The sequence below is a fragment of the Lytechinus variegatus genome, chromosome 2 (genome assembly GCF_018143015.1).
Source record: "Lytechinus variegatus isolate NC3 chromosome 2, Lvar_3.0, whole genome shotgun sequence".
Taxonomy (NCBI): domain Eukaryota; kingdom Metazoa; phylum Echinodermata; class Echinoidea; order Temnopleuroida; family Toxopneustidae; genus Lytechinus; species Lytechinus variegatus.
In genome coordinates, this window is record NC_054741.1 from 71,961,256 (window position 1) to 71,986,914 (window position 25,659).

At 36.1% G+C, this 25,659-nt stretch overlaps 1 protein-coding gene across 4 annotated transcripts in view; it reads right to left on the bottom strand.

Annotated features, from left to right (window-relative positions):
• LOC121408906 (active breakpoint cluster region-related protein-like) overlaps positions 1-25,659 on the bottom strand; it is an 83,088-nt gene that overhangs the window by 55,052 nt on the left and 2,377 nt on the right. The window contains exons 1-3 of one of the 4 annotated variants that reach the window (XM_041600615.1): positions 6,853-8,301; positions 3,708-3,892; positions 1,780-1,899 (exon numbers count right to left, since the gene is read on the bottom strand). In XM_041600615.1, the coding sequence (XP_041456549.1) occupies positions 1,780-1,899; positions 3,708-3,892; positions 6,853-7,714 (1,167 nt within the window). In that variant the 5' untranslated portion in view covers positions 7,715-8,301. Of the gene's footprint in view, positions 1-1,779; positions 1,900-3,707; positions 3,893-4,061; positions 4,084-6,852; positions 8,302-25,659 lie in introns of those variants that run through there. The other 3 variants (XM_041600618.1, XM_041600617.1, XM_041600614.1) reach the window with 3 other exon arrangements.

Below are 25,659 nucleotides of genomic sequence, written 5' to 3' on the forward strand. Positions count from 1 at the left end.
GTTTGAATATTAAATTCAGTCAGTTAAATAAAACCTTGGAGTAAATGTTATTGTGATATCATGTTGACAGTTTATTATTGAAACCTTTGAGTGGGAAGGGTCAGTGTAATTGGACCTATAATGACGTGTATTCGTTTTATCTGTGCATCACATTGCACATTCACAGTACACAGTACAAGCTCAGGCACTCAATCATAAACTGCTACACCATGTCTCTTTACAATGTATGATTATATCTAGGTGATAAATCATTCATTTCTCAAAAGAATAATGTTGCTAAACATTGCAGTATGAAAAAAAATTCCTAAGAATTTACAATTTTCTGCATCAGGATTGACTCGAGCCCAAGTTTTGTTTCGAAAAGAAACAGCAATTAACTATTCTTTTTCATATTCAATAATGGTGTGATGATGAAAATGATCTAGGGAGCGTTTCATGAAAGGACTTGTCGGACGTTTTATCTGACAAGTCCTGTTTTATCCGACAGTTACTATAGTAACAATGCTTCTCAACCAATCAGAATCCAGGAAAGTTGTCAGATCTGACAACTTGTCGGACGAAAATATTGATGAAACGCCCCCCTGGTATCATATAATGATCTTGTATTGACTTAAAGGGGAATCCAGCCTTGGCCATAAAATGTTGTGTCGGGAAGGAGAAAAATAAATCGAACAGAACGGTGAAAGTTTGAAAGAAATTGGACAAGATATAAGAAAGTTATAGCTGGTTTAAAATTGAGATCACTAATACTATGTATATTTCAAATTGGCAACTCAGTAAGTAAATTATGACAAGGGGCAAGGACAACTTTCTCATAGGCCATGTACTTTATTATCAGGGATTTGTGGTTTTCTCCAAAGTACCAATTCCCCTGGGGCAGTAATCTAAATATAACCCAGGTAGTATATTGTTTTATGTCCTCATGAAAGAAAAATATAATTTGAAATAAAACTTTTGGGAAAAATGACATTTTAGCCAAAATATGTATTGGAGTACATGGAGGAATAGTCCTTGCCTTACATCACTATGACATCCCATATGCGGCCAATTTGAAGTCTCCATGGGTATAGTGATTACCAATATTTACAACTTTTAAAAATTCATAACTTTCTTGTTGTTTGTCCAATATTGTTCAGACTTTCACCTATCAACTTGTCTGATTTTTCTTTTCCTTATAAAAACAAGTTTTTATTTGGGTTGGATTCCCCTTTAATGTGCCTTTATTATTCAAATCAATGTAAGAACTATAATTAAGAAAAAAATGTATGAAACCTGATTGAATCTTAAATTTAATGAAAAAGGGAAAAGTCGGTGGAACAAAATAGGAAGTAGTGACTACTATATCCTGCATACACCAAAATTTGGTGTATGCAGGATATATTTAATGTTGTGTAAACTCAAGTGGGAGTGCTTTTGCATACAAGTGTTAAACTTCAGTAATTATTCACAGCAATGAGAGATGATAGATAATAATATTGTATTAAAGAGTAAATATGGATTTAATCAGGTGAAAATGACAATGCACTATTATGATATGTGAAGGTCACAGCATGTGTATAAATTGCCTAATGAGGTATACTATCTCTTTATAGAAAGTCCACAGTAGGGACGCATTGGTAAATTGACAAGGGTAGAAAATGGGAAAAGCTGTAAGGGAAATTAATGCAGATTTCGATGATTATTTTGTCCCTTGTTTCATGAACCGATAAGTAGTCTACTACTTGAATATGATTGAGTTTTTGTGGGGGGGGGGGTTCAGAGACACATTCTTATACCTACCTTTTGCAGAATTTCCAAGCTTTTGATGTATTTTTGCTCGCTCTCCAGAATGCCACCCAATAACAGTCTCCTGATACTCAACTTCTCAACCTCTGGTGTCGAAAGCTTGATAGAATCATTCTGTAAACAAACAAACAAATACCGTGTTTACACATTGACTCGGCTCGGGTGTTGAATCCGCGAGCCGGGTTGAACACTGCGAAGAAGGGATCAGAGATCGCGTTTATACGTACATATAAAAAGGAGAGTTCAACACGGCTCGCGGATCTCGAACGGAAGAAGAAATGTATGACGTCGCAAATTAAACGCGGGAAATTCACCGCCGGAAATTCACCGCCGGAATCGAATCTTGTATGTGCGAACAACAACAATGCCAAAAGTGAAAGCACGCGCAGTGACCTGGTCAAGAGAGTTCGACACGGCTTTCTGTTTACACACGAAAAAATTGCAGAGTCTGACTCGGCTCGCGGGTTGAAACCTACGATTTTGGAGGATCGAAAAAGCCGTGTTCGACACGGCTTGCGGATCACACTGATCGCTTTACACAGCATAAAATTGCTGTGTTGAGCACGGCTCGCGTGTCGAACCCCCGAGCCGTGTCACTGTGTAAACCCGGTAAAAATGGTATCAAAGACCTAAAAATTAATCATAACAATGTCCTGAAAATTACATGTATGTTGAAATATGAAACCTTAGATAAATGTGACAGAAGACGATATAGCGAGCTTTTCAATTTCAGCCAATTAATTTATCTTATAATTCACAAAAAAGCTCATTCTCCTTTCTTTTATACAAAACCTCCATCACTTTTAGTGTTTGTTTCCCTGTCCTGTCACCATCTAAGGGTTATATAAGTTCTAACAATCCCTAGCACACCCCCCCCCCCCCCCGCCCTCTCTCTCTACTAAAGAAGAGGGTAGACCACTTCCGATGTATCCTTTCAAATCACTGCCAATAGGATACTACATTTAGCTGAATCAAACCTATTAAAACTAGGGTATGAATCACAACACATAATACAGGTGTTTTCTCGAGTCATTACCAAAAGCCACAAGAGCAGTTCAATAATAACTGTACTTTTTATTCTGGACCACCAAGTTACCAACACAGGATTCAATATTCCAATCTTCCTATATATTCCTAACTCTATTCCACAACAGACAAATTAGCCTATTTATTATCAATGAGCGTCAATATAGGATATACTATTCACCCCCCAAAAAGTGCAAACCACATTTTGTTCCCATACAAAGAAACAACACATCAAAGGAAAATATATGTGCAATGAGTCAATGCCCGCTCTAATATGGAAGCACTCTTGAAATATTTTTGGTAAAGGTGTTGTAGAGCACCAGTGGAACTAACCTATAGATTTTTTACTTTTCAGCAAACCCATTCTATTACATCATTTACAGTCCATAAAAAGATTATATTATCTAAGAAACTTTTTGAGAAAGGTAGATTTTCATATAATGGACAGTAGAGCATATTTACATCCCTGCATCTTATCAGCATGAGGGCATTGCTAATTTCAAATCTCAAAACACATTTATAAATGTTGGATTTGAAAATGTTCAAAACTTTTGTTACTATGAGGCCCTTTTTTGCAAAAACTTTCACTGACAACTTTTTCAGATCTGTTGGCTCCTGAGAAAAAACTTTTCTTTTAATTTTTTTAATTTCTTTATATCTTAGTCATCCATCTTTCTATATTTTTAATCTATTCTATTTTATTATTGATTACAACTAATTTTTTTTTTCATTTATTCATCTTTTATTGATGAATTCTGTTTTTTTTTTGTTATAATTTCATTTTATTTATTTATTCATTTGTTAACATTTCTTTATTTATTTCTTATTTTTCAATTCTTTTTTCTTCTTCATTTTTTGCATGGGGGGAGGGGTAATTTAAAGTTTGAATCCCTTACCACATCTCCACATACCCTGCTTGGTGTTGTAGCAGAATGTGGTGAATCAAGAGAAGGGTTATGTTGTCCATTATCTGTGAGTGTGATGTTGATATCGTTAGGTCTGATAACGGCCGGATCAACATCTTTATCTTCTACGGAATCCACCGATGGGCTGAGGCTTACTGAATCTGAAGACAGCGCTCCTGGAAAGAGAGGAAAAAAGATGATAGAGATTTAATATTCACTTATTTCAAATGATATATTTTTTACATGACAAAATATGGAGTGAATTTATCATTTGCAGGAATTACAAAATCTTATATCATTCATTTTCATTCAAGAGAAGGAACTCAACATGGCAAAATTACTTACTCATGACTTTCTCCTACTGTCACACAAATACTTTCAATGAAACAAGATTTTTGTCCGATAAAACCAGGATCAAAAAATCGTTTCCTTGATGGACTATAACCACTGAACAAGAAATATTGCATAAATCCATGTAAGATCCATGAATGATGACCATGAAATGATTCCAAAGATCATGTTAATTTCTTTTTCAATCATTAGCATACTTTATAGAACAAATCCTACAGTATATATCCCATGTAAAGGGGAGTGGAGGGGCGAAGTCAAACCTATGTGATATGTTCCTGTAATCAGTCACTCATCAATACATAAATGAAGTATTCGTCCTTTCCAAATCTTTAATTAAAAAAAACAACTGCACATAGGTGACAAGTTCAATCTGACACAATGATAGAGTTTTGTTTTATCCAATCGGCATAAAAGAATGCATAAGTACAATTTGCAAGAAAATAATTCTCTGAAGCTGGATTCCAATGGAAAAACAAAGCGATTCATCACACTCGATACTGTCCCTAATAACTTCTTGAAGCTTTCATTTCAAATACAGGCCCACTCAAATGAAGACGATAACAACTGGATAGGTTTAGGTTAGTCATAACCACATTGAGATTTCTTGGCCCCTGCTTCTTTGAAACATAATCAATTGTTCAGCTACTGGGAAGGGAAGGGGAAATATCAGTTGTGCTAATTTATCTATCAATTGACCTCAATGGAACCGATCATCCCCCTCCCATATAACAGCTGACGTGAACTAAGACTATTCCGGATATATAAATAATTTCTTAATAATCACAACAAGGTCATATAGAGGCAAGCTATTGTGGAAACTGCCTGTCAGAAGTGGGTAACATATTCCCTCCAATTTCCATTACCTTTGGTTGAATGTGGCAACTTTTTCATAGTAATACCACAATTCAAGCTTCTACAAAGAATTAAAAATTTACATTAGCTTTTTTAGGTATGGAATGTCTCTTTGAAGCGGCTTTCAAATTATAGCTGGCTACGAGAAGAATCAATGCTATAAAAGCATCGAAGGAGCGGGGGGATTGCATTCCAGTTACCCGGGGTTGATTCCCACTTAGTGCGCTGGTGCCCTTTGGTAAGGCATTTAAATCCCCATCACCAAGTCCCTCGGAAAGGATCAAAAGCCGTTGCTCCTTAGTCTGCAAGCACCGACTCATATTTGACACTTTAACCAATCTAGAGTGAATACACCAAAGGCTAGTGAATATAGTCTCATTACTAGTATTCACACAAAAACAATTTTTTTTTTAAGGGAGTATATTCAGTAGCATTATTCAACTTGAAAAAAATATATAAAGTTTGTGATGCACAAAAAGGTCTATAAAAGTATTTTAATCAGTAAAATAATTGTACACATTATACCCCTCAGTACTTGGGCAGCTATGGAAGATAACAGTTGACTTGCATTGTGCCGCACTATGATCACTTCTTTTCAATCTAAGATCTCACTAATAATTCTGTGATGTACTATTAATGCGGTCACTGTTCTCCTTGGATAGAACACATATGCCAAAATGTCATCCATGAACACACTCAAACTTCCAAGTTCATAACCAGGTGGTGAATATACTGAATATACATGTAATGGCACTGTTCTAACTTGTTGAAGTATCCTTGTACTGGAATAGGGTCAAAGAGATTGAGCCGTCTGAAGGACAATCAACCGACCTTAATCATCAAATTAAAGTATATTATAAGAGGAAAAGGTGTGCTAATGTGATCCATTATTTCAGGGAAATCAACCACCTGTTGCACTCAACAGATAGGGTTCACCATCGCTGAGAACCCTCATAATTTGAGGATTTTTTCTTTTCTTTAAATAATAAGATCCTGTCCACTCAGATTGTAACAGGTATATGATTCAACTGAAATCTGGGACTATTGCTCCATTTCAATGTAAAGCATTTCACATTAGATAGTTTATTGTTGTATTCCCCTTAACAATAATTTCACAATTGTAATATATATAGCAAAAATAGTAAAGTCTAACTGGTCGGACAAAAATATATCCAGACACCACCCTCCACTTTCCCTGAACAAAAAATATAGCACAATCACTTTCAAGCCAAGTCCATACTATTTCAAAAGCATGTTTTTCAGAAAACCATGAGTTTTGTGTCTGCAAAGTGCAAACAATATATAATAGCTAAGCATAGTCATATTTGCTGTGTGTATATGCAAATCATGTCACTGCTCATTCTCATCACATCAGAGCAAAGTCAAATATGAATGATAGGTGTTAAGTCAATTTCCCAAATTGAAAAATCATTGTTTATCTAACCTTTGGTTGGAATCACACTGAAATACTATTTATGTACCCATCATTCCGGTTTGTAGCCCTATCAAGGATGGTTGATAGCTATGTTTGGGATGTAATATGCTTGTCTCAATTAATGAAAAATAATAAATGATATACATGTACAAAAAGTTGACATTTCGGTGGTTTTTGTTGAAAGAGCCTGTTCCCTTGTATTAAAGAAAAGACATATTACGGCAATTGACGACAATCTGAATAGGCTCTGGGCCCATTGCATAATAGTTAATATTACGGTAACTTTGCCACAATGTAACTTCAATGGCAACGATGCTCAATAACCGATCAAGTACAAGGATACTATGGAAGACACCATTTGATGACAAAGTTACTATTATCATGATTAGAGTAACTTTTATGCAAAGGGCCTTGATCACATATTAAGTTTCATTTCTTTAAATCAATCACTGCACACCACACCTATTATTTTCTCTATCGGTATTATTTGTAACTTACCACTTAACACTTTGTCTATCATCTTCAGGTACCAATCTTCCTCTCTACTCCAATATCTATCCCATTCTCCATCATCATCATCACTCTTCCCTTGTTCTTCATCTTCCTGCTCATCACCCTCCTGCATTTGCTTCTCTTTTTCCTGCATATTATTATGTTGATCATTTACCCCAGCTCCATGCTCTTGCAACTGCTCCACTTTTTCTTGTTTCTGCTTCCCTTCCTCCCGATCTTCTTGTGCCTGAAGTTGCTCCTGCGTCTGCTTCTCTTTGGTCTCATCTCCTTGCTTTTGCACATGACCCTCCCCTTCCCCATCTACCTGCTCCTCGTTACCACCCAAATGCACCTTCTGCTCCTCTTCTTCCCCATCCACCTGTTCAATCCCATGCTTATCTTCTTTCTCCTGCTCCTGCTCCCCATCTGTCCTATCTTCTTGCTCCTGCACCTGCTCTTTTCTCTTCTCCTTCTGCTCCTCTTCTTCGCTGTCTTCTTGATCCAGCACTTGGTCCTTTTGCTCCTGTTGCTCATCATCTCCTTGCTCCAAAACCTGGTCCTCATGCTCCTGCTTTTCTTCTTTCCCATTTCCATTTTCCTCCTGGATCTGCTGCCTTTGCTCTGGCTCCTGTTCATCATCTTCCTGCTCTAACACAAATTCATTTTGGTCATGTGCCTGCTCCTTATCCTTATCACCTTCTTGCTCCTGCACGTTTTCCACTTGCTTCTGCCCATGTTCCTTGCCTTCCAAATCTTCTTGGTCCTGCACCTGGTCTTCTTTCTCCTGCTCCTCTCCCTCTCCATCTTCTTGTACCTGTCCCTCTTTTCCATTTGTGAGGGCACAGTTCCCATTATCCATGCCCTCCATTCTTGACCATGGAGCAATCAAAGAATTTTAGTTCTCCAGAAATGTTGCAGGAACTCTTGCAGACATTGAGCAAACTGTTCGGAATAGTGACCTTTCATTGCTCATTTGATTTTTGTCAGCATGGCCATGCTGTGTAATCTGAAATAAAAGAACTTCTCAAGAGTTGTGAATCTCCAAACTGAATGTGGGTAATCACCACAGTTCCATTTCAGCTCTCATGGAATGTTACAGGACCTCTCAAGAGTTTCAGGAATAAAAAGTTCCCTTCTAGATAGTACCTTCCAGTTTATCATCTGAATTTGTATACCACAAATGTAGCAAAATAAGAAGAAATCTCCCTCAAAATATTATGATCAGTATATAATCAATGTAGTAAAATCCATTTTTCATTTCAGTTCTCCATGAAATGTTGTATAAAGTTCAAGTTGAAGACTATAAAGCTTGCTCCTTCTCAATATAGGCCTACTGTAGTTTACAGTTCCACAATGTCCAGTGTAAAAATGTCTTCCTTACTACAGTTTTGAAGCATGAAAATAAACAGAGCAGGTTGCAGTATATCGAGAAACGTGTGAACTGTAGCTGTCTGTGTGGACAAGTCAATGGTTTTTCAATAACCAAGCCTCTCCAAGTTGAAACATCCTCCTCTGTGTATTAGTACTTGAAACTCAAGTGCTTACAAGAAAACACAAGGTAATCTGGTGAGATTTTTCCCAATCTATTTATGACTATTATCAAAATCCCATGGCAACATCCATGAATTGTTGGAACATGCTGTCTGAAACATCTCTTTCTAATACCGGTAGTTGATATGGCTAGTATGCTTTGTACTTATGTTAAACAACAAGGAAGACAGACTGCTTTAATACCGAAAGATCTTCAGTAAGCACCTTACGATTTACACAACAGTATGTATAGTTTATCAAACAGCATAGAAATAAAAACAATAGAACATACAGGGAGTAAAAGTGAAAATGGATATAACTAGTCCTTCGAAACCGTGCTAAGAAGACAAAGACACCGTTCTCACTACCTTCCTAGAACTGGTTTACTGGAAACTAGTTAAACGTGTAGTAAGAACGGTCGAAGCGATCTTCCAAACCGGTTCAGAAAACCACCTTGCAAAGTAATTTTCAAGATCAATTTGCCTTGTTAAACTGGTTTTAGCATAAGTGAGGACACAACCGTTTTTCGGAAAACGATCTTCACACATTTTGAGCATGCTATCCACACGACAGGTGTAGAATGCCTACGTAGCAGTTTCAAATTTCATGCGAAACGTGTCACCCCACTGTGGGCATTCTATAGCAACAAGATCGCTATATGTGAAGTGAATTTGAAAACCACTTTCATGTGATCAAGTGGGAACGCTAGCAGAGCGATCTTCCAAACTGGTTTCCTGAATCGGTTTCCAGTAAACTAGTTTTAGAAAGCGTAATGAGAACAGCCTCAGAGAAGCCAGTTTTATCGCTCAATGTTCATGTGGATGACTGATAGCTCAATACAGGTTTCTATGCAGTTGTTTCCTTGATCATCAAGTTTTTTTTGTTTATGATACAATGTTGGTAGCTAATGGATGGAAGGAAGATGGTCGGCGGCAATGGGGTGTTTCAGCTGTCTATATGCAATGCACTATTTTCATTAGGACAAGTAACCTAAACAGGAATTGTGGCAGTAGTTTTGAGAACCTAACCATAGAATTCCAACTTACAATTCATGCCCCAAATTCTGGATGTACATACTACCAATATCAAGGGGAAGTCCTCACACTCATACCCCCCCCCCTAAAAAAAGGACATATTTGAGACATTTATTGATACGTGTATGTGCATTTAAATTTCATACAGAAATTAAATCAACACACTGTAATGACAGTTTGATAGAATTGACCACTTTATGAATGTTTTTAATTCCAACTTTTCTAGTTTAAGAAAATAATCTGATCTACCGGTATTTTCTTTCTCCAAAAGTTGTAAACACACCATAGGCTTTTTAAAAAAGACACTAGATATGACGGGACTATTTCTCGTCAAAAAATTCCCCCTTTTTCCCTCTACAGTATGTGCACATGATTGAACAATGAATTCTGTAAGTTCTTACATGAACAGTTATTCAAATATGCTGGTCATATTATTTTCACTTAAAACAAATTGAATAGCACTACTGTGCATGTACTGTACAGTACACTGCTAACCAATATGCATATTTGCACAAAAGTCGTGTGAAAAAATAAGGCAAAATGCTCTACATAAGATGTTCATAAATACACATGGGATGTGGAGTGATCAAAGTTATTTTTAGCAAATATATAACCTCATTGCTCAATCAAACTGATCTGGTCAGTAAATAGGTTCTGTATGACAAATGGTAGCTTAAAGTGATTGGTTAACATTGGTTTGACTTTTAAAAAATCTGAGCTAGAAGGTCACACTTGTCACCTGTGTCTGCGATATGTTACAAAAATGAAGCCCTGAAAAAATTGCGTTCGAAAATAATTATTTAGTGTTTCAAAAATTGAAATATAAAGTGACCGGAAACACCATCTTAATTTAATCCCATACACTTATGTGTACTATTTAGGCGTCTATAAGACACTTATTTACAAAATCAGGGTTTGCCTTGTAGTTTTAGCTTTTCATTCTCAATAGTGGTTGTTTTCAGGGTTTATTAGTTCTAATACATGCACTTGTACACATGTTTCATCTTGGTTTGAGAATTTTTTAAATCGGCTGCTCACAAAGTTAAACAATACCTTTAAACCTATCACTTTGTTCCCTTTTCATACTGTGAAGTCATGTAGAAACTGACGTATATACTGAACTGTGGCAATTATTATACTGAACTTGACCATGCCTACTTTCATTTTGCCAAGGTTAGAATGTCAGATTTTGTTTGCCCGGTCATGGAATATCATTTGATCAAACTACAACATCCTCAACTTCCGTCACAACCATAGTAAGCATCCAAGTACCGATTCATTATTCGCTCCTCGAACCTCCTCTTTCTCTGCATCAGGTTGGAGATTCAAACCCAGAATTATCTGTTGCAGTGTTAAAGACAACATGAAAACATACATCATACGTTTGTCACAACAACCAAGTGTGGTCTGAATTTTTATCCTCCAAGTCTGAATGGAATTGTATACTATAGCTTATTTAAGCCTGATTTAGAACACAATTTTTTTTTTCAAGGCCCACTTATTGATTCAAAATTGAGAATAAGATGCGACACCCTGCACAGATGTTGGTCTTTAATTCATTGAGCAACTGTTTTCAACACCAATATGTCGAAACCGTTTTATTATTTGGCTTAGTCCAATATAAACTCAAGCTAAGTACCATTTGCTGTTTCCTTCCATTTTATCGCATGATCATTTGGTCTATCATGATCATCAGTTCATCATGAGAGAAAAGTGGTGTTAGATAGACCTGGTTTGAAAAAGATTAATTAGTGTTAATTAAAATTACACTGAATAATTAAAAAAACTATAAGGGCACAAAGCGTAGGCCTAACAAAGCGTATTGTGAGGCACCTGTTATCCAAAGCAGACATATTTTGTAAACTGTGGAATGGCCATAGATCTTGAGTGGGATTCAGACATTGTAACGATTTGTAACCACCGGCTACTATACTGTAGCTCAGTCTCCATTGAGTGTGACAATATCGTCCGAAGGCAGGGCATATCAAAATATGAGTTTTCACTTGAAACCAGCATGTATTATGTCAACAATATGACTTGAATAGAAATAATGATAAAGCCTCAGCAACTACTTAATCATCGGCTTCATTGACGTATGCTGACATTCTTTACAAAAATCATACATGCAAAGGTATTTTATTCTGGGAGGAAAACTTTACTTGAATAGGAATAATGATAATGTGTACGCAACTATTATAGTCTTTATTGATGTATGTTGACATTACAAAAATCATACATGTAAAGGTTCGTGATGTTAACTGGGAGGAATAATGTGTACGCAACTATTATCAGTCTTCATTGATGTATGTTGACATTTGGATTTTATGTACCTCTATGAAGTCACCTGGGTGTGGTTCTTCACCCCAAGATTCATGACGTTTAACAGGGAGGGAAGTATAGTGAGTGTATTGTACCTTTCACATCCTGCTTCTCTCACCCCAATCCCCATCACCACCCCCTCCCCAACCCGATACACAGAAGACGGTGCAAAATATTACAGAAAGAATTCAACTTTATTTATGAAATGCTATTACTGCACCTACAGTGCTGACTCTGCTGCTTATTTTTTTTAATCCACCTACAAAATACCAAATTAATTACCACACACATCAGTGTGAGTTTTCCACATAAACTCATATACTAAAGGAAATTCTATGTCTTCAATAAAAAATAATTTTCGTTCAGCATTACCCACCTACTAAAATCGTTCGATTTTTTACAGCCCAGTGTGAATGACTGCATAGAATGTGAAACCAAACAAGCTGGGCGGGACTGCTTCCCAAGCTTCACGCTGAGCTTGGGGTCAGAGAAGTCGGCACGTCCTAACCTCTGACTCACTGTATTAGGAGACGGTATCAACAGTCTAGAGCAAGAAAGGAATTATTTTCATATGTTTACATTGAATTAACATCCCTCTAGCAGAAGAGAATGATGAAGATACTAATTTTAACTGACCAATGAAAAAACAATGGTGATATGAATCAATTTGGGCAGAATTCTGAAATTTTTTTAGTGTTTATTCTGATGACATTTGCTTTACAAATTCTCATGACGTTCTGTATCTAATAATAGGGTATGATGCTGGTTACTAAAAAAGTATTGGGTTGACAACTGAAATCAATCTTTTCATTGTACATAAAGAAAATGAAGATGGAGAAGATCTATACTCAATTCAGCCTCAGTCATATAACAATGTGCTTCCTCATAAAGCTTCTGTAATAATGTGAATTGAATTCTCACATTCCTATCTTACAAATCACATTTCATTAACCATTTCTTTATTTTTCAATTTTATGTTGATCAGATATATATAGCTCATAGCTCCATGACTTGGTAAAAATTCAACTGTGTCTAACGGCCATTTGAAGTTTCAATACATCAAAAGTCAAAACTTCCTTCTTTTTTTTCTTTTCAAATCATGTTCATGACTAACAATGTAGCAACTACAATTTTATCAAGTTCTTTATTTTTTCTTCACTCTACTAGTCTGGTGCTGTTTGGTCAGACGTGTGCAGACAGCATGTCCCAAAATAACCAATGACATAAAAGTAGCGTGCAGTGAAGTCACAGATCCAGCATATTACAAAGAAAAGAAAGGAAGAAATATTTTAGGTGGGTTTAAAGTCCATAACCATCATAATGGCAGTGAGATTATCTGAACATACATGTACAAAAGTAACTTCCTAACCACTAATCCTTGGTCAGACATATATGGTTGCAACATAGGTCAAAATGTGCCACCTTCGTGCCCAGTATACTGTCCTATAAACAAGACAAAGAGGGCCTAAATGTACAGTTCTAGTGCAATAAAACAATTGAAAAGGCATCATTGCATAATAACTTATCAAGGAGAGAGACTGGGAGAGAGAAAGAAAAGAAAGAAAGAAAGAAAGAAATGAAAGTGAAAAATATAGAGAAAGGGAAAGAAATCTTCGCAAGGAAGAACAAAATAAAGAAAGAGAGAAGCAAGCAAGAATTAAACACAAAATACTGTTGGTGCAACTACCTACAAAATATTCATTCAGTCAACAACCTTCTCATGTAAGTAAAATATAAATATAATGTACATTACAAGGCAGATCATGGTATCAATCAATTTCATACATACATCCTGGACAAGCTTATCTTGAAGTTTATTTACAATTGACCACTCTAGTTGGTAACTTTGCATCACGTGCATCATAGTACATAATTTCTGTGTAATGTCAATAAACCAATACCTGGTATTTATGTTTACAGTCCTCTGTGTATGTTGAAACTGACTTACTATGAAAATACATTCTCTGACACATTTGTTTACAGAATGAACTGCATGGGTCAACAACATGTGTATCCTACAATCAACTATACTTGCAACATAATTGAATTCATAATCTGATTAATCATTTGACAAATAGGATTTGCAGTAAATTGCCCTCATTTTCTTCAGAAAAGGCATTGATCTTTGCTGACGAGCTATATGGTATTCTTCAAATTAGCAGCAATTTAGTATTCATTTTATTCTTTGCTGCATTGTACCTTACATGTATTTGTTCTACCATCAACATAAAATTGGAATTTGTGCTATGTAATGGATTTGATATGAAATTTAACTTTAAAAGGCCTTTATGTTATATCATTTAAATGATTTTGAAGTTTTAATCCCCATTTTCCGTGTTAACATGACATACATTACAGTAGAAGAGTAAAAGAAAATAAGAATGATAGCAGCAAAATTGAAAATGCATCTTTTTCTTTTTACCCAAAGGGTAAAATTACCCATTATTTGGTAATTTTTTGAAGAATATGAAACAAATGTTAATGACCTAAAGAACAACAAAATGTGATTCCACGGAAAACTGTATGTCCTCCTCTATTGTGCTCAGGATAACATGTAGTTTCTAGTCTACAGGTATCATGCACAAAAATCATCAAATGATTTCTAACAATGACACAATTGCAATCTGATTGACATCCTTGTTGGTAAGAAAGTTCAGAAGTCAACGTTATAAAAAGTTTTGCAAAATAGAAAGTATGAGAGAAAATCTGATAGAAAATGGAATCAATACCTTATTCGCCATACTGATGGTGGTAAAAAAAAAAGAAGATTTTTACTATAGTGGGAGTGAAAATGTGTAATGTAACCGAGGATTTAGGAAAAGGCAAGAACACTGAATTTTTGTGATTTTCATTGTAATATCTTCTCACCCACCCATTTTCGTTTAGAGAGCTGATTTTTTAATAAATTTGTTGTCTTGTGAAACATTGTTTTTTTCTTTTTTGATAAAATGCTTTATTCTGAATGAAAAATCTTATGGGTGGCATTTTCGTGATTTTCAAAAATTTCCTGAGGTAAATAATTACGTCATTTCTCGGTAAAACTATCACAACACCTTTATCATAAGAAATATTTTACAGACATCCTACGAAGGATGTCAACAAGCCAATGATCATAACCAAAGACACTGGATCCTTTTCATTAAAAAAATTCCCATCATTTTCAACAACAAATAATTTGTTTGTGGGGTCATGATAAGCAAATTTTCACAATGAAAACCACATCGTCATAAAAGGAATAGCGGTAGATGGGTTCGCATCTGCTATTATGTGACCGGAACTTGACAGGATATGGAATGAAAACTGAGGTTGATAAACCGGAAAAAGGATGTTATCTGAAGCAAAGTCCAGAAGCACTTGAATCATTGGTGACCTCTATCGTTGTATTTTCTATTACTTAGTACCAACATAAAATCATTACACATACTGAAAACAAATCCTACAAAATGGTAATGGAACATGACCAAGAGAGAAATCAATGAAGGATCATATCCTCATTGTAATATTGTGAGTGATTTAAAGAGAAATGCCAGTAGTTGCAGTAAACACTGATTTCATGAGAAAGTCTGTAAACCAGGCTTAATTGTCAGTATATCATCGAGGATCTAGATCTGGTACAGTTACATAAACTGAACTTTGTGAAATCTTGAAATCCACGCTAAAAAATTTTCACACTGAAGATCACCAACACAGATAAGCGCATGTGGGACAGTGTATTATTATTGCCTTGAATGTCTGCCCGACGCTTGACCCCGATTCCTGTGCTTATTTGCTAATTTCTCAGCAATTACACAATTTCTTCCAGAATCCTTTGGCACATGTTTTTTATTTATACAAACAGACACTTTGGTGGTCATTTCATTGGATTCATTTGAACTCATTTTGATATCGTTACTGCAACTGGCATTTACCTTTAACGAACAGTCCTACACTTCAACAGGTCTCCCAAACAAGGTTTCAAGCGAATCACGTTCAAAGCTTGGATGTTCTCCCCATATTCATAACTTCGCAAGTTGAAGGAATACATTCCAATATAAAGCATAAAAAATTCTAAAATTTTATGCGATTCTCAACATTTTATGCCAAATTTACTTTCTTACAGCTGAAAAATGCCAACACATCTAGACCTACTGACCTATTACTAAAACTTCACATGGGTTTAAATTTTGTGTCTGCAAGACTAAGGGTGTGTTTATGCTTCCATTGCGAGGACAGAATCAGCAATTTCAAACGCCGATTCAAAACGCCGATCGTAAACGTGGTTCTGGGAGTGCTGTTTATGCTTAACTTTCCAGAGCAAATCATGATCTCCAGCTGGCTTCACATCGTAAAGCGAGGTCAAATTGGGCGCGCCTTTTTTCTAAAGTTTTTATTTCCAATTGTTGTCATTACTTCGAGATAACATGAGCAATAAGACTGTATTTGCCCACAGATTTTCATCTCACCAGAAGCATGTACCAAATGACGTCATTTAAACACGTTTACAATCGTGGTTCTGTTTATACTTCCCCAGAAAGCCTGATTCTGGTCAAACAACGTTTACAAACGCACCTATTTGTGAGTTTACGATCGGCGTTTTGAAACAGCGTTTAAATGAAAGTAAGCATGGACGCAACCGTGTTTTGGACTAATCACGTTTGGAAATGCTGATTCTGGCCTAAAAAGTGGAAGCATAACACGGCCTAATTTGCAGTAATAACAAGGACTCTTAGAATAGGTAAAATACTCACCTGAAAATGTTCTTACATGTACTTTGGATTATTAATTTCAACAAGTGGAATGCCTCTGGCCGTCTCACCTGCATCACGCGGTTCAATATAGCAGCAGTGCTGACTTTGAATACTACTCTAACTCGCACAAGATGTTCAGTGATACATGGTTACTCTTATGTCCACTTTTTATGAACTAGACCAATAAACTTACAGAGATATGATGGTTATTCACCAAAAAACCCCAACATGGCCAAAGTTCATTGACCTTACATGACCTTTGACCATGATCATGTGACGTGAAACTCAAACAGGATATTCAGTGATACTTGATTACTCTTATGTACAAGTTTCATGAATCAGATCCATAAACTTTCAAAGTTATGATGGTAATTCAACAGATACACCCAATTCGGCCAAAGTTCATTGACCTTTGACCTTGGTCATGTGACCTGAAATGTGCACAGGATGTTCAGTGATACTTGATTACTCTAATGTCCAAGTTTAATGAACTAGCCCAATAAACTTCCAAAGTTATGATGGTAATTCAACAGATACCCCCGATTCGGCCAAAGTTCATTGACCCTAATGACCTTTGACCTTAATCATGAGACCTGAAACTTGCACAAAATTTTCAGTGATGCTTGATTACTATTATGTCCAAGTTTCATGAATCAGATCCATAAATTTTCAAAGTTATGATGGGAATTCAACAGATATCTCCAATTCGGCCAAAGTTCATTGACCCTAAATGACCTTTGACCTTGGTCATGTGACGTGAAACTCATGCAGGATGTTCAGTGATACTTGATTAACCTTATGTCCAAGTTTCATGAACTAGGTCCATATATTTTCTAAGTTATGATGACATTTCAAAAACTTAACCACAGGTTAAGATTTCGATGTTGATTCCTCCAACATGGTCTAAGTTCATTGACCCTAAATGACCTCTGACCTTGGTCATGTGACATGAAACTCTAATAGGATGTTCAGTAATACTTGATTAACCTTATGGCCAAGTTTCATGAACTAGGTCCATATACTTTCTAAGTTATGATGTCATTTCAAAAACTTAACCTCAGGTTAAGATTTGATGTTGACGCCGCCGCCGCCGCCGTCGGAAAAGCGGCGCCTATAGTCTCACTTTGCTTCGCAGGTGAGACAAAAATCATTCGGCCTACATCAATTCCTTAATAACCAAAACAAGGTATTACAAATTTCAGGATATCACTAAATCTGACCTTATCATTAGCCATGAGGTACATTATATAATATTTACAGAGATACATGTAAGCCAGAGTGTAAACACATTGCTTCTATAGATACCAATGGTTTTCCATGCAACTTCCTTTTCCAAACCACTTTGGCAGTAATGTATTAACAGCAATGAATTAGTCTCTTGGTTAGCTACACGTAAAACATGAATATGCATACATACTGTAGGCCTGTAGGGTAAAATAATAAAGAGATGACATCAATTAATGGTTTTACAGCAGCCAAGCTGTAATCCAGATTGAATATGTTCATGAAGGCCCTTTAAACAATGACCATGGTAATTGACTACACGTACCCACATAGGGCAAGGAAGTAGGACCCAACCATGTACGTGTATGTAGACCATTGGATCTGAATGTGGTCCTGATTCAATTTACAATGTGATTGGGATGGTGTCAAGTCAGAAGTAAAGAGATTTTGACTATTTTCAATATTTATTTACACATCTGTTGGCCGTTGTTTATTATCACTCATACCGTGTTTACACATTGACTCGGCTCGGGTGTTGAATCCGCGAGCCGGGTTGAACACTGAGACGAAGGGATCAGAGATCGCGTTTATATGTACATATAAAAAGGCGAATTCAACATGGCTCGCGGATCTCGAACGGAAGAAGAATCATGACGTCGCAAATTAAACGCGGGAAATTCACCGCCGGAATCGAATCTTGTCCGTGCAAACAACAACAATGCCAAAAGTGAAAGCGCGCGCAGTGACCTGGTCAAGAGAGTTCGACACGGCTTTCTGTTTACACACGAAAAAATTGCCGAGTCTGACTCGGCTCGCGGGTTGAAACCTACGATTTTGGCGGATCAAAAAAGCCGTGTTCGACACGGCTCGCGGATCACACTGATCGCGTTTACACAGCATAAAATTGCCGTGTTGAGCACGGCTCGCGTGTCGAACCCCCGAGCCGTGTCACTGTGTAAACACGGCATAATACTATAGCAGCAGTTGAAAAAGGACTTGAAGGAAATGAAACCCAAAAATATAACACACCATAAAACAGGGTAATTAAAATGAATCAAATCTGATTTCCCCATACGGAGTTGGGCTGCCTTCACAATACGTCCTCCATCCAGAGACTTTAAACCTGAAGAAACCCAACTTTGAAGAGGTCAGTGGTTCTCCATATCAGGAAACTGCATTGGGGCATTAGTGGATTCATTTTTCTTATCCCTCATTTATCAATGATATTATGTGGTATTAGATTTTGGGTTAAAAAAAAATAATAATAAAAATGCTGCATTGCTTTTCACTGTCTGTCTGATAACGAAAAAAATAATAAGTTGGTGTGGAGCTGAGAGCATCATCAGTATAACCTGTACTAGCTCTAAAGCTAAAAAGAGATTTACAAAAAATTAAACCATTCATACTAGTGGAATCATATATGCTTTCCACACTGCACATATGTTTTCCTTAATCCCAGGTACATTGTAAATTGGTGGGGCTAAGGGGGGGGGGGGTCTTAGCCCCGCAATTTCCCGGGGTTAAGCTTAGCCTACTTCGTTTTCACACTACGTTTTTAGCAAATCAGGCTTGCACAGTAAATAGTATGGTACTATCTGGCCCTGCAAAAAGCAGGGTTAGCCGGTTCATTGCGGTGTTAGCACCACAATTGCGGTGCTAAGAGATGCAGTGTGAAACAAAACCGTGCTAAGCAAGAGTGGGGCTAAGCATAAGCCAATCACAGAAGTCGAAGTTGCACGTTAATCATGCTCTGTATGGCAAAATCATCAATATTCATGAGCTGTGCGATAGTCCAGGATTAATGCGTTAACCCCTGCTGAGCAATTACTATGGGGTTAAGGAAGACAGAGCAAAACCCCCCAAAAGATAGTATGGGGTTAAGGAAATGCAGTGTGAAAAGCATAAATAGTAGCTTAATATCCAATAACCAGCAGAGGTCAGTCAAGTTTTGTATACATTGCTTGTTCTGGATTGTTTGAAACACTGGCGGATCCATGAGGGGGCCGGGGGGGCACAGTCGGCTGCCCCCCCCCCCCCATTTGAGAGGCACAATTAAAATTTGTAATGTAAAAATGGTGTTAAAACACAAGTGTCAACAGCACATACAAGTTATGTAAACCAAAAAGGCTGTGAAGCCTATATCATTTTCATGGTTACCAGGATCTACATAGAAAGGAGACATGGCCAAAACAAATAAAAAATCAAACAAGATCCCAACAATATTTTACATGCTCATGCAAGTATCATAAAAGTACAAGTTGAGGGAAATTCCCTGTTGGTTTGCAATCCAGTCAATTATTTGTCAATATGATTACTTGAAATTTATAACTCTCTCACAAACCAAGCAAGATGGTTTCACATAAAACCTTATGGCTTCTCTGTACCCATTTTAATGAAATTTGTTTGGCGTTTTAACCAGAAAGCAATTAAGAACATAAGCCTACTATATTCCTACTTTTCAAAAACATGTTCTTGAAATATCATTAATGTATAATCATTAATTTTAGACTGCAAATTACAAATCATCAATCTGTTCTGCTAGTATTATGATGAGAAATTTATGAGTAAATGAAGGTGAGTAATGTGTGCAAAATATACAGAAAAGCTACTTGTAAGAAAAGATTAAAACTTGAAACGTCCAATTGTTTTATGGAAATGGAAAAGGAAAAGGACTACTTCAGGGCCGTCTGCACCATCCCGAGTTTTCAAACTAGCGCGCTATTTCTGATCCGGCAAATTATCCCGATCTGAACAATCTCAAGATTATTTACAATGGAGACGCATGATCGCGCTAGTTTGTAGGATTAATCTAGAGATTGCAATCCCAAGTCAACTTGGGATTATTTGCAAAATAGCGCGCTATTTTACGAATTATCACGCTAATTCGTAGGTGCAGACGCACTCTCGATTATTTATTCACGGCGTCAGACCAAAATGCATCGATGCCTTGCTCGAGTGGGAATCGCTCTTTTTGCCATGGTGGAGATGGGGTTTCTCGAATCTCGAGATTAATTGCAAAGAGGGCCGATCAGCCTAAAATCTTGAGGTTGAACAAACTCGGGATGGTGCAGCACCGCCTTTAGTGTAGGCCAATGTATCATATATTTTCTAAGCCACAAGGGCATATTAGAGAATATTCACTCTGTCTAGTGATCCTTGAAGTTCAGTCCCCATACAAGATTTTAATAACGATTTGTTCTATGTTTCACATTTCACACCTCACCCGTAGGTCCATATTATTTTTCAAGAACGTGAGAACAAGAGTGAAGTTCAAGAGAGAAAAAATCAACATTCAAGGTGGTTTCTTTCACATAAAAGGTCCTCCAGATGCACTGAAGTAGAAATAAATCTGGTAGAAACAGGTCCTGAAATGCACATTATTCATAACTAGGACTGACAGGTTTGAGTGGGATGAGGATGTATGCTCTGTCCTCTCTCATTATCAATTGGAGTTCCCCCCCATCCCAAGCTAGTTTGCTCACACAGACCCTTATTGCCACCTGCCTGCTTGACTTTGCATCAGGATCTGATCTGTAAGACTACAGAGCCTTAAAGGCCTAATGTGCTATGGTTATTTCTGACAGAAACAAAGTTCCATGTAGATTAGGCTAAATGCTTCAGTCATTCAGAGCCTTGACTTTAATAACAATAAATTTCAAATTATAGTCTATGTCTGTAGACTAATCTCTACCAGAGAAGAGAGAGAGAGAGGCTGTCAAGATGACTCATCCAGAAGGAAGAGTTCACATCAGGCTCATCATTGCTATTGTTCGGGGATGGTGGATATGTGGACTGGATACTGTATGCATCTACTGGTCAATGACCTTGTAAATCCAACCATCAAGTCCAATGATATTCTTTTATTTTCAATTAGCTAAACATTATACATGAAAAAAAACATAACATTAACAAGTAAAGATTTTAAGTCATTATATTTCATTTGATATCAAATACAAAGTCATGTATGTAGCTTCCATAGTTCCAATAAAAATTGTGACTCTTCAGATTTTACTCATAAATCAAAATTGAGCTTCAGCATCATGAGTCTAGTATGTCATATGCCTTCATGTATAAGGAGGATGATATTAATTTGACTGCTAAAGGAGATTCTTTTCTCAATTCTCATACTGGTAGACATTTCTCTGGGTTTTTGTCTTTCATTTATAATGGATGTATCAAGAATTGCACCTATGAATCAAATAACAAATACTTACAAGACAAATAAATATTCATTTACTTTTCAAAAATCTTTAAATCAAGATAGCATTTTTTGTGTTGGAATTGTAAAATGTAATTTGACAATCATTTTATTTGAGTAATATGTTCATCACTGTTGTGATTAGTCAGATTCAATGATGCTCTGATAATCTTTTCTGTTGTTTTTACACGATCAATTTCTCTATTCAATTTCAACAACGATTTTTGGATATATCCTGCATGACAAAGGACCCTCCACATCTTCTGGCGATGTAATCCACACCCGCAAACCGAAGACGGCTGCCAGGGAATGGATTGCATCAAGGCGACCCAAGTTAGCAAACACAGTCATCAAAATGTGACGATTGGCCGAAACTTGACACGATGCCTCCTCTCCTCACAAAGACTTCACCTGCCAAACGGCAAGCTGAGATAATTTGCCTTCATGAGCAGCAGGCCAAAGAGCGATTACAGCTTTTTCTCTCTCTCTTTCTTTCTTTCATTCTTTTTTCCTCCTCCTTCTTACTATCTTTCCTTCACTCTCTTCCTCTTGTCCTCCTTCTCTTGTTCCTCATTCTTCTCCTACATCTTGTCATCTTCCACAATTTCTTCTTATTCCCAAAAGTAACATAGGGAGCAAACAAGGACCTCTTTTAACATTTGAACGCAAATCAGCATTTGTTCAGGTTTTCAAAAGATATAAGATATCAAGAAAATTATAACTATGAAATTTGTATCATGGCATAATGTGTCAGAAAAACTACACAGAATAACTGTCAAGAAAAGCAAAAGTTTGCATATTAATTATTATTTATCCCAGAAGATAGCTCTACACCAGTTTGTACACCATTTCTAGAGTGTATTTTGTAATATCAAAGAACAGATGAACCTACATACATCATAAGTAATCCTCTCTGGTTGTCAGTAAACTTGCTAAAATATATGGATAAATCTGTAGATGAATAGCAAAGAATATTTGTCCACATCTAAAATGGAGAAATTGGGAACGCCAACCAAGATTTTCATTTTCCTTATACTTCACCTTGTATCACTCAGAAGTCTGCGTCAAGAAAATATGCACACTGCTGTTTTCAAGAATGGTAAGAATTGGAGCACATCAACAACAAAATCCTAACATTGCGCTATGCACAATTTGAACTACTTACGCTAATTTGTTAAGGCAATCAACTTTCTCAAATTCCCACATATGGTATAGATCTGTTTCGAAACAAAATACGGCTGCTCATGCAAAGTAGTCTGAAGAGAAATTTCTGAGACATAATTTGTAAATTGGTGGTGCATTCTCAGGGAATGTTTGCTGATGCTGTGCAGTAATTTGTTCAGCGTGCCTCGGAATCAAGAAATCAAGGGGATAGTGTTATCTGCTTTTGTTGACCCAGTCCCACATGCAGAATTGGAAAGTACAAGTGCACCTTTCATGACTTCTGTTCATCTTAGGAATGAAAATCTACAAAAATAACATAAAGAAGCCTTCAGCAAGGCAATATTTGCATCCTACCATAGTACCATTTGGATGAGTAAGTACAGGTACATGTAGCTCAATCTCAATACTATAGAGTCTTAACCTAAATTGACAAATTTATCAATCTGCAAACATTTAAAAAGTAATAATTACACTCTTTTGTGTAAATCTTAACACAATTCTTGGACATTTAAATAATTTTATGAACAAACAGATTTCCTTAAAAAGGGGAAATTTCAAGCAATTCTGAGCCTTGTGTACGTATCCCAATCTTCAATTGTCTCACTCAATTATTACTAAACTATAAACTTTGATATAAATTTGTAGCAACTTTGACTTATTCCAGACTAAAAGTAGAACTTCATCCGGTCCCTTCCAAAGTACAGTGTTTTTAAAAGCTAATATTTTCTAGCAAAAGTACCTATTCATTCAAAGTACTTGTTTTGCCTTTGAACAACGTTAAATGTGAGTGAGATATCTATTGATTATTGCCACATGAAGGATAGCACATACTTTTCTTAGTAAGGAAGAAAAAGAAAAGGGAGTGTCATATTTAAAGACCATTCATTAAAACTAACAGCGAAGTATTATTTTGAATGGTTTGATTGAAATCAATTTAACATGTTTAGTTTCAAAGGAGGATTATCATAGGGCAAATAATTTAACCACAAAGAAGGATATTGCAGCCAATTCATTATTTCTTCTTTTTAAAACAGCCTGAAAGACATTCTTTCACTTTCATATGATGATTTTTATATTAATTGTAATTGTTCAATGTAAAAAGAAACAAAATAAAATACTATGATGACTCTATTAGCAGTCAGCTGGATACAACTGATATCTCAAGAGTCATATTTTTAAAACTATTTTTGAGTAAAGAATGGATTGATTTCTAGTTTAATTTGAAAGAATATTAAAATATGCATCCTATAGAACCTTTTATCTAGAAATAACATTATGTAATACACATACCCCAGTACAAGTAGAACATCTAGGAGCAATAGACAAAGTAGATTTGCGAAAAAAATACCTTTAAGTTTAAATTAAAAACAAAATGATTAGCTCTGAATCATGTTAAATTTTCCCACACCTCCTGACTCCACCACCCCTACCTCACGTTATACTTTCTGCTCCTATTTTTTTTAGTATAAACTTACTATTTGATAATATTCATCACATTAGTGGCTTTGATGTTTAGCTTAAAAATTAGTACTGTATCTCAATTTGGTTGATAAGAAAAAAGATTGCTGCTGGACAATGGTCAGCATTTATTTTTTTTTTGGGGGGGGTAAAAATTTTGAAAACTTTAAATCCACCATCCTTTATGGATACCAGCTCATGCTCTGTATATAAAAAAAACATGCCAATATCTCCTTGGTTTGAAAAGGTATGTATTGCCTATTAATCTCATGCAAATTACATCACTGCCTGAAAATACAGTCATTTGAAAAGTGAATGAATGTTTTACATCAAAAGATTTCACAGACAATCTTTCCTTCTTTTTTATTTAATTTCCTGCAGTAATGCTTACAATTGAGAAAATCTCTATAATGTCTATACCATGGATGAATACATGATTGTATACATCTATCTTCTATAGAAGGGTAGCACCCAAAGGTTTATGCTCTACAAATCAAATACAATACATGAAGCTAATCCACTCTCTTAAGATCTGGCCCTTTTCTTAACCCAGACAAAAGTTGGGTGTGACAAAGTACAGGAGATATATCTGTGCTGACTGTGCACAATTAAAAGGCCTATAAATTACTTTAAAGGGGAAGTTCACCCTGACAAAAATTTTATTGTAAAAATAGCAGAAAAAATAATAAAAAATATTGCAGAATGTTTGAGAAAAATTCGTCAAATAATTAAAAAGTTATTAGAATTTCAATTATATGATTTGTGACGTCATATGCGAGCAGCATTCCTACATAGCGAATGGTAAAATATCAATGAAATGTCATTTTCTCTGAAAATTGAAAATGGTTTTCACTGTACCTTTTGTATATCAATAGACAAACCATTTCACCCCCGATCATGAATAGAAAACAAAATTATGTCTTCAGGAACCATACAAAATTTGACATTCATGCATTTTATATTACATAACACATGGGGCAGCTGCTTGTTTATGACGTCACAAATCCAAAACTTTGAACTCTAATAACTTTCTTACTCTTTAACGGATTTTCCTCAAACCTTCACCAATATTTTTTACTATTTTTTCTGCTACTTTTAAAACAAAGTTTTCTTCAGGGTGAACTTCCCCTTTAATAATAAACTCACACAGCCATATATC